General features: G+C 37.5%; 2 protein-coding genes across 2 annotated transcripts; both read left to right on the top strand.

Annotated features, from left to right (window-relative positions):
• Positions 1–1,676: 1,676 nt before the first annotated feature.
• MELLADRAFT_87910 (putative oligopeptide transporter) lies at positions 1,677–5,893 on the top strand (the record flags this gene model as incomplete). Its single annotated transcript, XM_007411076.1, has 24 exons — positions 1,677–1,889; positions 1,966–2,016; positions 2,114–2,254; positions 2,341–2,441; positions 2,513–2,557; positions 2,637–2,743; positions 2,875–2,963; positions 3,050–3,119; positions 3,319–3,381; positions 3,477–3,786; positions 3,879–3,998; positions 4,085–4,137; positions 4,212–4,230; positions 4,320–4,367; positions 4,447–4,525; positions 4,607–4,638; positions 4,715–4,811; positions 4,932–4,969; positions 5,040–5,085; positions 5,163–5,301; positions 5,392–5,470; positions 5,552–5,566; positions 5,645–5,663; positions 5,753–5,893. 24 exons carry the CDS (start codon positions 1,677–1,679, stop codon positions 5,891–5,893), a joined length of 2,115 nt encoding a protein of 704 aa, XP_007411138.1.
• A 2,252-nt stretch (positions 5,894–8,145) lies between these two features.
• On the top strand, positions 8,146–12,299 carry MELLADRAFT_107483 (putative oligopeptide transporter; the record flags this gene model as incomplete). The annotated part of the gene is made up of 24 exons (XM_007411077.1): positions 8,146–8,289; positions 8,365–8,415; positions 8,513–8,653; positions 8,738–8,838; positions 9,084–9,148; positions 9,232–9,320; positions 9,405–9,474; positions 9,566–9,603; positions 9,665–9,734; positions 9,832–10,141; positions 10,240–10,359; positions 10,450–10,502; positions 10,580–10,598; positions 10,798–10,876; positions 10,948–10,979; positions 11,048–11,144; positions 11,250–11,287; positions 11,360–11,405; positions 11,482–11,620; positions 11,721–11,799; positions 11,888–11,902; positions 11,981–11,999; positions 12,088–12,173; positions 12,248–12,299. 24 exons carry the CDS (start codon positions 8,146–8,148, stop codon positions 12,297–12,299), a joined length of 1,953 nt encoding a protein of 650 aa, XP_007411139.1.
• Positions 12,300–13,359: the final 1,060 nt, after the last annotated feature.

Here is a 13,359-nt window from a genome sequence, read left to right as displayed (position 1 = left end):
TACGTTTTTCGGGTTCTCTGAAGGGGCTTTTAGGATTAGTTAGTTTAATTGTTTGTTAGTGAAACTTCAATTGCTTTATAAGTGTATTATATCAGAGAAAGCATGATGTTGAATTTTGATAAATTTTGTTTTTATGATACTTCATGTTGGGTAATGATGATGATGATCTTGTTTGATTTGAGGAATGAAATACAAAAAAAGTTGAAAATATTTTACATAGGAATTATCTTGGTTAAGGGACGGGATTTGAGAATTGTTGGGTTTGTAGCTTTAAGCTGTCAAACACTCAAGTTTTGTTAACAATCGTGTGAGTCTGGAAACTAGAAATGCGGTTAACCTGTGGGGATAAAAGCTGCACACGGTGAGCGAGTAGGGCAACGAGACAATATGAAGTTAAAGAGGATGCGGCGAAACAAATGTTCAAGTTTGATAAGAAAATGTAAATAAGGTAAACAGCGCAATGAACTGTTTAAATACCAAAGTTTAACCTTAAGACCCTCATCATTCGAATCATAAATAAAGAAAAGTATAGAAAGATCAACAAGCCATATATAGAAATTTCAATTTGGAATTCTTTCTATTCCTTCTCGATCTCCGATCAAAGCCTCTACTCTGGTGAGAAATAATGATCAGATTGTGACTTCCTTCAATCTAGAGCTCAAGATAATGGCATTCAGGTCTTGTGTGAGTCAGAGTTGAAGCTTTCTCTACCGCTTCCTTTTTAGTTAAAGATAAAATAACGCAAGTTCATTTGAGGGATTAAGCATGGCGATCTAGAAAGCAAAGCTTGCGCCCGGGCTTTCCTGAGGCTGGGGTTCCAACATGCGCATGTAGCAGTGGTTTGGAGGTCGATGGAGAGGTAAACAAACACCTTGAGGACAAGAACCGAACGTTTACGTGAAGCCAAGTGAGATTTATATTTAGCGAGAAATACGAAGATAAGCTTCAAGATCCTTCAAGTCCCTCTCTCGCGAGCTCACTATCTTTTTCCGAGCAGAAAGACTTTGTTGAATCTACGTATGTATGTATTTATGAGCAGATCATTTTAGTCGGTATAGTTTCATGAACCAAGCTGATCCTATAAATCTCAGCTTTCCACATCGAATGTCTCTATTGGTTGATCACACTATATCCTCATCGAAGACACTGAAGTTATTTGGATGTTGCACCGGCGTAAAATTGTGACATCAAAGTCAACTGATTCTTTCATTCAGTTCGAGTCCTGCCTCTAGTAGAAACATCCCACTCGTGCTCAGCAAATCCATGTAAAACTAATGCTCAACGAACCCCGAAAATCTTTTGAATACCTCATCCGATCAGCTGTGGTGAGACTGAAGAAAGTTTGTTTCATTGAAGTCGGTATCCAATAGGGTCCCTGAAGAACCCATTGCCCGGATCAACATCCCTCTTACCTTTTTATCTTCCAATGCATTCTCCGTGATCACACACTAAGGCTAGATAAACAAAAAAACTAGAGTTTTTTCGTAGTACATGTAGCATACTCGATCACTTGGACGCATCAACAGGAAGCAAGCTCTTCTGTACCCGAAAAATACTACAAAAACAATCAATTTTTTACTTTTTTCAAATCAAGCATCCCATTACACAAGACCTTGATTTGTTTCGATTTGCATCAGACCTTAATTTTTATAAAACGTTCCATTGAACGGTTGATTATGCGAACAACTTGCAAAACGGATCAAGGCTTCCACGATACTGATTCACTCAATGAAGAAACCTATGTTCCAGTCTCAGCGGGTCCATTGGATGACTTTCCAATTTTGATCGAACGTGAAGATGAAGATCAATCTCAAGTGACGGTGACTCTTAGATCAATGGCTGTGGGTTTGATTACTACTTGTATTGGCGGCGCTATTGCTCAGGTAAAGGTTCAACTTACTTTTCCTAAAAGCTATTGTGAATTTTGAGAGCTGATTGAGGATATGACGCGTCAAAAAAATCAAGTTGTTTGTTTTCAAACCTGTGGCAATGAGTGTACATGCCTTGGTACTGCAAGTAAGCGACTTTCACCCCATTCATTTCCTTATGGTTCATATTTCAAGTGATTGAAAATTCCTCACATATTCTCTCTACCTGTGTTTCGCTCATAAAGGTAGCTTGTCTAGTTCTGGGTCGTATAGTCGAAAACATTCCTGGTCCCAGATGGTGGAATCCTGGACCTCTATCAATCAAAGAGACTGTATTTTCTGCGATCATGGCAACTAGCGGTGCAGCTGCTACCTTGAGCGTTGAAGTAAGTAACCTTTCCCGCTTGTTCTTTTGTTTCTATAGACTTTAGTTACCATTGACTTTCATAGCTAATTTGGTCTGTGCTCTTAGGTTATTGGCGCTCAAGATTTGGTATTTGGGAAGAGGCCTTCTTTTTCATTTTGCCTCTTACTTTCACTTTCCATACAAATGATTGGATTCGGTTTAGCAGGGTGAGTGAAAAATCATTTCATAATGCAATGTATCTTATAGCTCAAGTACTTTGAATTTTCCGAAAAATAAGCCTTTTTCGTCCATTCCTTATTCACCCAGCTAAAACAGCATTTCCGTAAGTTGATCCAAACTAAAGTTTAACGCCAAAAAAAAACATTTATTGACTTCCTTCAAATTTTGTACCTTTGTTACAGGAGTATATTCCCCTCGATCTCTTTGTTTTTATCAATGTCTAAAAACACTTCAACGACCAAAAAACAAGTCTCGATGTTTAAAAAAGTTTTCACGGGAGTTTTGATTTGTATGCAAATTTATTTCAATCTTGCTTTTTGATTTCAATTCTAAAATTGATCTTAAAGTGAACATTCTCCAAGATTGAAATATTCTAACGGCTGACTTCTACCCCTTTTGAATGACTTCCCTGACCTGTAGATGAAACTATCCCAACCTACTTTGCTCCTGCTTTGCAAGCCATCAGTCCATGGTGTTTAACGCTACCCAAATCACCTATTGTCACCCAAGTGAGTACTTGTCACAAATCTTCGTCACAAAATATCCTTTCGCAACGTTTATGTTTTGGAATCTAACCTCCTGTAATCAAATATAGCTCTTTGGCGGATCTTTAGTGGGCGAAGGACTAGGTGTATTTTCTGCAAGCTTAGATTGGGTACTCGTGGGTATGCAACTTTCAGCAGATTCGTGATCATAGGTTGACTTGGAAAAACGATGACGGAAATATTGATGGTTTTTGTTTTGCGGATATCAGGGAGCTATGGACCTCTCTTCGTACCTCTGGAAGCTCAAGTGCGTCAGACAACAGCATACTGCAAAAGCTGGCGTTGGGTCTAACATCTAAGTTTCTTCGATAGATTGTAGATTGGTGTGCAATGGCATTTGGAATATTTTTCCTGTCAGGCGCTTATCGCTACAATTGGTTTGGTGAGTAAGAGTTTTTTGAATCTTTTCAAATGGTGATCCAAGACTCATGAATGTCTGATGATGCTTCTTTTTCTCTCCCCAATTCGGATTTAAAGATGGAGGGAATTTGCCCTTCATCTCATTTGAACTACTGAATTCAAATGGAACTTCATATAATTTTACACAAACAGTCTATCAAAATGGTACAGAAAACATTGAAGGTGTCAATCAAATCGGTTTACCTAGGTTTTCTACAGGTTTAATTCTAGGATTATCTGGTATATTATTTGCTAGTTCTTCTTCAATCACGACTGGTTTATTATTTCATTGGGAAGAGATCTCAACAGTGTTTAAAAAGAATAGTGATCCTAATTTAGAAGATCCTCATCGAAAGCTGTGTAAATCTAATGCCGACGTTCATGCTCAGTGAGTTTTGGTTTGGTTTATTTCTTATCTCTTCAATCAATTGAATTTGATTATTTTTGCTTCATCTTCGTTTTCAATGAATTTTACTCTAGAGCTTTTGTTACTCTCACATTGCTAGCTTCTCTTAGTGCATTCATCTGTTTCGCTGGTGGTGACTCGGGTTTAGCTTGGGAAGCGGTACTCACATGTCTACTCGCATCCGTTGTCTTGAGGTAAGAGTTTTAATTCAATCCTTTCTCCCCGAAATCCTGGAGATGTTCTTCTTTTAATTTTCAAATTGAATTTGAATTTATCCTAGTCTGGCATCAGGCATATTTTTTGGTGAAGTGGGACTTCAGCTACCTTGTAATGGTAAGCGCATTTAATAAATCTTACGAAGTACGAAACGGCTGATTAGAAATGGTATTCTTATTTGCAAAATTAAGCTGTTTTTCAGATGTTAGGGTAAGCATGATCTCCTTGAAACACAAGTTGATAGTATTCATATATCGATAGCGTTAATATATCAAAATCAAACCACTCCGTTATTTCAGAGGTGTTCTATTCCCAGGAAACGCGCTTGGGGCTATGAATTTCACCATGTAAGAATGTCAAATAATTTATTCTATCAAAAGACTTTAAAGAAGTCTTCAAAAACTGAAGTGGCTGAATACTTTGTAGGCTAGGAGGAACAATTGTTACAAAATGTACTTCTACTTCACAAGATCTCAAATTGGGCCAGAGATTCAAACTATCAGGGGTTAGTGTGAAATTTTATCATTTGATGAAAACCCGTTCTTGGATCAAGTCTGATACTTTTACCTTTTCCATTTTTATGAAGCTCTCGGTTGCATTTTCTCAAGTTATCGGAACGTTAGTGAATTATCCTTATTCTCTCTCCAAAAAAATGAGACCATATATTGATACTTTTTATTTTCTGTTGCCTCAGGCTATTGGGAGCAATTGTACATCTTGGAACTATGAGATTGATTCTAGACTCACAAAGAGAGGTACTTTTACAAAGTAACGGGAATGGTATCTATACAGTAAGCTAGGATTCAATCACCATTTATTCACCACAAGATAGTTTTACAAATTTTGAATTCAGATTCCTAGGTCTAAAAATTTCAAGCTGACTTTTTTTGATGAAAACGTTTATCTCTTAGAGTTGGGTACTAACTTCCTTAGCAGCTCAATCAACAACGTAAGTTTAACTTACCATATAGATCCTGTAATAAGCTATGACTTACCCTGAATCCCTGGAACAATTTTAGATGGGGACTCTTCAGTGGAAGGCTATATTCACCGGGTCAAATATATGTAAGCTCTTTCCGGTTTACCTACAAGATTGGAATTCAATTGACTTTTCCTTTGTCATTTTTGATTATTTCTTTCAGGCTATTCTGCCGTACTGCTTCATCATAGGATTCCTAGTACCGATACCATTATTCTTACTACACAAATGGAAACCTAAAGCTGGTTTTAATCGGTTAAACGTTCCATTGTTTACTTCAAGTTTGTTCAATTGTATAAAAGGTATTTAAATCTGATTCAGATCACCATACCTCATAGTATGATGAGGAGAAGAGATAGAGCTGTTATGTTGAAGTGTTCTTTGTTAAACAGGCGCCACTTCTGGTCGAATGACTGCTATGTTTATTGGCCTGTATACTCAATGGTTTTTGAAACGGCATCATTCTAGTTGGTAAGTCAATTTCCTTATATGATGAGCAAGTATACAGCTACTTTGCTAATTCTTATAAATCTATCTTTTGCTTACAAATAGGTACCAAAAGTACAAGTAAGTTACCTCCCTGGTAAAATAGATCTTGCTCAACACATACTCTTACAACGAACTGCTTTTTTCAATTGAAAATAGTTACATCATCAGTGCAGCAGTAAGTGAACTCCAACGTCCTTCCAAATTGACAAAAACATACTCACAAAAGTCTATGGGCATCTGTTGTTCTATTATTCAATGTGTTAGTTGGACGGCGGGACCGAACTTGCAGTGCTTATTCTATCAGCTCTAGTACAAGGAGGAGCAGGTTTTCCAGCTCTAACTATGCCAACGTACGGAACCATTGTTCTTTTCTCAATCTTTTGGGGAGAATTTGTATTGAATTGAGTTTGTTTTTCTAGATATTTTTTGAATCCAAGTGGACCAAGAGACTATTGTTATACTTCAACTTGATATGAATTTTTTATCTTTTTTTCTAGTTTTGAAATTCTGACTACTAGTACAAAACATTGACAATCAAAGAACGGATAAAAAATAAAACTTTTCTTTAGGGACGTTGATACTTGATCTGTTACATATTCTTCAAATTTCATCATACTCGCTAGAGTTTTCTTCTTACTTAATCTTCAATTCAACAATCTGTGTGAAATTCTTTTATCTTGCTCTTCAAATAGATTTTGATCATTTAATATCTTGTTTTTGTTTTCGAATCCTATGAACTTGTTTGTATCTTAGGGCCCGTTCGGTTGCCGTCAACCTCGCAGGTTGACCCAGCCAAATGCCCAGGCGTACGCCTGAGAGGTATTTTAAATGTCAACCTGGGTGTTGAACCGTTCGGTACAGGTTTTTTGAAAACCTTTCAAGCGTACGCCTCTCACAAACTTTCAAGCCTCGGGCCTTTGGCGCGAGGGACTTTGTTAAGTTTGCGCCTCTCAGGTCTACCAGCCAAACCGGTCAACCTGTCAGGTTGGCCGTTTTGGTAGAATCTGGCAGGTTGACCTGCCTACTGCCATAGACTTGGCTTCAAGAAGAAAACAAATCAATTCATGAAACCCATGATCTTCAGGTTTCATGACGGTCAAGTTGGCGCTACCGAACAACCCAGGCTCTCAAACAACCTGCGAGGCAGACGTTGTCAACCTGCGCATGCGCGAGTAGACGCTTGCGAAGCGTACACCTGGGATTTCATACATAGTTAGAGCATCCGCACTCGTGCGGTAAATCGAGTGCGGTAAGGTTAAATTTAACGCAACCGCGGGGTCTTTTCCGCACCGGTGAACAATTAGCCCCGCGGTAGTTAATTTTTCATCAGTTTGCATTAGCGAATCGGTAAATCTACCGATTGGCTAACGCATGCGGTAGCACACATCACGACCTGTTCACAGCAACTACAACTCCAAAAACTCAACTCAGCCCAATCTCCAATACCAAAGTCAACAACAAACATCGTCTTTTCACCTCTCTCACCCAGTCACATGAATTGAATCAAGACCTTTTAACACCAATCGATGTTTTTACGATTGTTTTTTTTGTTTTTTTGTTCTAAAATAGGTCGTTTGAAAATCTTCAACTCGACTTCAAACCAATCGAATCAATATGAAGAATTTCAGACTTCACATATGTATAGAGATAGATGAGAAAATTGAATTCTAAAGACTAATGACTGGAAGACTTTTAAGATCAAGAGATACAAACCAAACAGTTGAAAAAAGCTGAATCAAACATTAAAAAAAGTTTGGATTGGTTCAGATTGTTCATCTTTCTTGTGTAGTTTCAAATCTTTATAATTTTCACAAGATCAATAGATGTATTCAAATATAGCCTTTGTTTTCTTAAACTTGAAATCGTACTTGAAAAATTGAATGTTACCTTACTGCATGACCACTGTGGAGCACATGCATTATCGGTAAAGTTACAAACGTTACAGTGCTACTAACACAAACGAGTGCGAAATTTGGCTGAGTTAAGTCATTTTTTGCTTAATGTAGCGGTTGTTACCGCACGTGACCAAGTTAACAACCGCAAACGAGTGCGGATGCTCTTAGCCAAGTCAACGGATCCTTTTATGTACAACTTGACTCGAACTTCACAAAGTCCCTCCAGAGTCCATCCTGCTCACGGGTAGTCGAGGGAGGGTGGGCGAGAGGACAGGACTTTGTTAAGATTATAGTTTCGGGTCTTACCTACTGTATAAAAATCTAAAAAAATCTTTGTCGCGCTTGACCAACCGATGCACCGGTGAACCGATGTAGAGTGTAAACTGATGCCAATTGAACTCCAATAATCTTTAACTCATCCAACCAGTCGTGATGAGACCGAAGACAGTCTCGTTATTTGAAGTCGGTATGTAAGGTGACTGGAGCACGCGTTCGTTTTTACGCCATTCTCCATGATCACATATCTCGATGATCACACACCAAAAACAGGTGAACAACAAAATTGGATCTTTCGAAGTACATACATAATCACCTAATTACATGAACCCAATGATACGAAGCAAGCTCTTCTGAACTCGAAACATACCACTATAACAACACAATTCTTGTTCAAATCAAAGATCTTACGGCCCAATATTTGACTTCAATTCGATTCATCTCAAACCTTCGTTCTTTATAAGAGGTTTCGTTACACCACCGATTATGTCTAAAAGTGTCGAAACGGATCATGACTTTAGCGATACCGAAACACTCAATGATGAAATCCAAGCTGCTCAAGTGACGGTGACAGTTAGATCAATGGCTGTGGGGTTGGTGACTACTTGCATTGGTGGAGCTATTGCTCAGGTAAAGTTTTGACTTATCTAATTCAAAAATCGCAAAGGATTTTAACACTCGATTGAAAATTTGAAAAATTTCAAGTTATTCGTTTTCAAACCTGTTGCAATGAGTGTACATGCCCTAGTACTGCAAGTAAGTGACTTTCAACCTATCGATTTACTCATGGGTAATCTCTCAAGTCATCCAAAATTACTCAAATGTTTTCTTGATGTTTGGCTTGCTCATAAAGGTAGCTTGTCTAGTTCTGGGACGTATAGTTGAAAATATTCCTGGTCCCAGATGGTGGAATCCTGGACCTTTATCAATCAAAGAGACTGTATTTTCTGCCATCATGGCGACTAGTGGTGCAGCTGCTACCTTGAGCGTTGAAGTAAGTAACTTTTTCTCATGTTTGTTTGTTCCATAAACTTTGGTCACCATTAACTTTCATGATTGATTTATTGTGTGTTCTTAGGTTATTGGTGCTCAAGATTTAATTTTTGGAAAGAGACCTGCTTTCTGGTTTTGCCTCTTGCTATCATTTTCTATACAAATGATCGGGTTTGGTTTAGCAGGGTAAGTGTCATGTCATTTCATCACATAAGCAATGCAATGAATCTTATAGCTCACTTCGACTTTTCTAACCAAACATCATAAGCCTTTTTCGACCATTCCTTATCTACCCCGCAAGAACGACATTCCCGTAAGTCAGTCAAAAAATTCAGCACAAAAAACGTTTATTGACCACATGCACACTATGTAAAAATAACTTTTTACAGAAGTATACTCCCCTCAATTTCTTTGTTTTTAAACATGTCTAGAATCACTTCAACAACCAAAAACCAAGTCTCGACTTTCAAAAAAGTCTTTACAGCGGCTTTGATTTGTATGCAAAATTCATCTCAGTATTCTCTGAGATATCATGGGTATTAACGCGACACCCTGTCCCACTATTTTCCTGACCTATAGATGAAGCTATTCCTACTTATGTTGCGCCTGCTTTACAAGCCATCAGTCCATGGTGTTTAACGCTACCTCAAACACCTGCTATCACTCATGTGAGTAACCTCTGGAAATTTTCTTCACAAGATATCTTTTCAATACTCTTAGTTTTCAATCTAACTTTTTTCAATCAAACATAGCTCTTTGGTGGATCTTTAGTTGGCGAGGGACTAGGAGTACTCTCTGCAAGCTTAGATTGGGTACTTGTGGGTATGTAGACACTTCAATCGATTAGCAGTATCGAGTTGATGTGGAAAAACAATAACGGAGTGTTTGGTGATTTATATTTGGATCATATCAGGGAGCTATGGACCTCTCTTTGTACCTCTGGAAGCTCAAGTACGTCAGATAACAACACTAAACACTGGTCGTGGTTCTGAAGTTAAACTTTCTTTGATAGATTGTAGATTGGTGTGCGACGACATTTGGAATAATTTTGATGTCAGGCGCTTATCGGTACAATTGGTTTGGTGAGTCAGATCTTTTTCTAGTCAAACGAGCCTTCACAAAACATGAAAGATGAGTCTGATAATGATTGACTATCTCTTCTCAACTTGGATTTCATAGATGGAGGAAACTTACCTTTCATTTCATTTCAGTTACTAAATTCAGAAGGATCATCGTTTAATTTTACGCAAACAGTCAATCCGGATGGCACAGAAAACATTCAAGGAGTCAATCAAATTGGTTTACCTAGATTTTCTACAAGTGTGATATTGGGACTATCTGGTATATTACTTGCTTGTTCTTCTTCAATCACAACTGGTTTATTGTTTCACTGGGAACAAATTTCAACTGTTTTTAAAAAGAGTAGTGATCCTGATTTAGAAGATCCTCATCGAAAGCTTTGTAAATCTAATCGTGAAGTTCATTCTCTGTAAGAATACATCAAGTCTATCTCACTCATTTCATCTTGACTCGTTTGCTTACTCTTTGATTGCATTCTACATATAACAAAAATAAATCACACTTTAGTTTTTTTGCTGCTCTCACATCTCTAGCTTCTCTGAGTGCATTTATCTGTTTTGCGCGTAGTGAATCTGGTTTATCATGGGGGGCAGCAATCACAAGTTTACTCACATCCATTGTCTTCAGGTAAAGATTTCAAAATGTTTCCCCCTTGAGATCCTAGTGTTTGTCATCCTTGACTTCTGAAGCTGAAACTTTGACTTAAATCCAAATTAGTTTAGCATCAGGTATCTTTTTTGGTGAGGTAGGACTTCAGCTACCTTGTAATGGTATGTGTATTCAATATCTAGTCTTACAAAGTACATAATAGCTGATTTGACATGGTATTCTCATGTTCAATCTCAAGCTGTTTTCCAAATGTTAGGGTGAGTTTAATTTTCTTAAAAAAATTGAGAGCTTCAATGTATTAACATCAGACAATTCCATTATCTCAGGGGTGTTCTATTTCCAGGAAATGCACTTGGAGCGTTGAATTTCACTATGTAAGAAATTTCATAAAATATATGTTCCATAAAGTTAAATCAGACAAGACTTCAAAAGCTGAAGTTATCAAACACTTTATAGGCTAGGAGGAACAGTTGTTGCAAAATGTACTTCTACTTCACAAGATTTGAAATTAGGTCAAAGATTTGAGCTTTCAGGGGTTAGTTGCAAATCTTATAAACACATTCTCAAATAAAACCTAATAAACTTGCTGTTTACTTGCTTTCAAAGCTCTCTGTGGCCTGTGCTCAATTCATTGGAACGTCAGTCAATTCATTCTATTGAAAGAAGGTGTTCATTTCTTGACGCTTTTTATATCATCTTATCTTAGATCATTGGGAGCAATTGTGCATCTTGGAACTATGAGATTAATTTTAGACTCACAAAGGGAGGTACTTTCAAATGGTCATGGGAATGGGGTGTACACAGTAAGTTAGGATAAATTGAACCTACTTTATGAATCATCAATTCAGATTCTTCAATCCAAGAAATCAACATGCTGACTCCTTCTGCTGAAACTGTTCAACCTTTAGAGTTGGGTTTTGACTTCTTTAGCTGCTCAATCAACAACGTAAGCATGGTTTACTAAATTGATCACATATTGACTTATAGCTTACCATAATCCCTCTTTGAATAATTTCAGTTGGGGACTATTCAGTAGAAGGCTATATGCACCGGGTCAGATATATGTAAGCTTCTAGTGGTTATCCAGTCAATAGAAATTCTATTGACTTTTCTTTCTTCACTTTGTGTGATTTCATTCAGGCTATCCTACCATATTGCTTTCTTATAGGATTTGTAGTACCAGTACCATTGTTTCTATTACACAAATGGAAGCCCAAAGCTGGATTTGATAGGTTGAATGTACCACTTTTTACTTCAAGTTTGTATAATTGTATAAAAGGTATGTAAATTCATATCTAATACTCTCATTCTCTTGAAATAATGAGAAGAAATTAAGATAGGTTCTGATTTTTGATGCATTTTTCTTTGTTTTTGAATAGGTGCCACATCAGGTCGAATGACTGCTATGGTCATTGGACTGTATACACAATGGTTTTTGAAAAGACATCATTCAAATTGGTAAGTTGATTACCTTTTTTGATGATGTTGAATCCAACTATATAGCTCTCTGATTCTCATATAAATATTTTTTTTTTGTTACAAATAGGTACCAAAAGTATAAGTAAGTTATCTCAATGCAAAAACAATTCTTGTTTGCCATATAGTCTTACCCAGAATCACCTTTTGAAAATGGGAATAGTTACATCATCAGTGCAGCAGTAAGTCAATTTGAATGTCTTTCAATCTTTTAAAAACAGTACCCATAATATTCCCCTGATTTGGTTATCCTTTTACTCCCAATTTTAGTTGGATGGCGGGACCGAACTTGCAGTGCTTTTGATGTCAGCTCTAGTACAAGGAGGAGCAGGTTTTCGAGCTCTGACCATGCCAACGTACGTATAATCAGTTTTTTATAATATTTCAATTGTTTTTGGAATGAATTTGGGTTGCTTGATTGTGTTTGTAGATATTTCTTGAACCCAACTGGACCAAGAGATTATTGTTCTGTTTCAACTTAAAATCCACCTCTTGAATGTTTATCTTTCAGGCGGTTTTGACATTTAATTTGTATTGACAATCAGCAACTAGATGTAAAATAAATGTGAATAGTAATCTAACTAATTTTTATGGGTTTGATACTCATTTGTTCATATTTTGTTCAAAGTTCCTTTTCATGCATTCTTTGTTTGAATTCATTCATTAATTGAGCAACCTGTTTGTGAATTGATTTGATCTTTCTTGTCAAACAGTCTGTGGCCTTTTATCATCTAATATCTTTTTTCTGAATCCTGAGTTCTATGAACTTTTTTGTATCTTTGAAATGCAATGATCAGATTCATGTCAACTGTTCAAAGGACTCGTCATAAAATATGAGAGGCTCACTTCAGGAGATCAGCACCCAGTACCCGGCATTCAGAGAGTCTTACATGTGATAGGTTTTTGTGAGGGACCTAATAGCTTCTCGAATCCCTTCCCTCGAGCTGCAAAGCTCAAAGGAATTTGCATATATAGTGGAGGAACTGCATTCTCTCAAGTTATGCACTTTAAAATCAAATGTGCAAAGAAAGCTCGGCAAGAAAATTCTTCAGATGCTAAAGTTTGGCTAGAATCAGCAAGATGACTCACCGAGACTTATCCCAGCTTTGGCTGCGGACAGCTCTCAACAACGTATTACGACGAGTTTATATCATGCTACAAATGGGAATTTTTAAAAGAAAGACAACAGTATTGTTCTAAACGCCTGGGCTCATGTTGTTGTTTGCCGCATCAACCACCAACAGGGTACTCCGTTTTAACAAAACCTTTCGCTGCTATGACTTAATTTCTATCCCTGAAAGGTGGACTGTAGGCATTTGATCTTCTCCCGCACAAAGCATTCCAAAAATTGTCTCACCTCCACCACCATGCCCATCGCAAGGATCAGCTAGCGAACATCTGCTCTACATAGATCAGGGAGAATCAGGGACTATACAAGATGAAGGGAGTTGAGAGTTCGGCCCCATTTCCAACGCATACATTACGCCAGCTGAGATTTGTTCTAGAGGACAAATCCTCAACAAGGTGGACATCGATTGTTTA

The sequence above is a fragment of the Melampsora larici-populina genome (assembly GCF_000204055.1).
Source record: "Melampsora larici-populina 98AG31 unplaced genomic scaffold MELLAscaffold_23, whole genome shotgun sequence".
NCBI lineage: Eukaryota > Fungi > Basidiomycota > Pucciniomycetes > Pucciniales > Melampsoraceae > Melampsora > Melampsora laricis-populina.
This window is presented reverse-complemented; position numbering and strand designations above follow the sequence as displayed.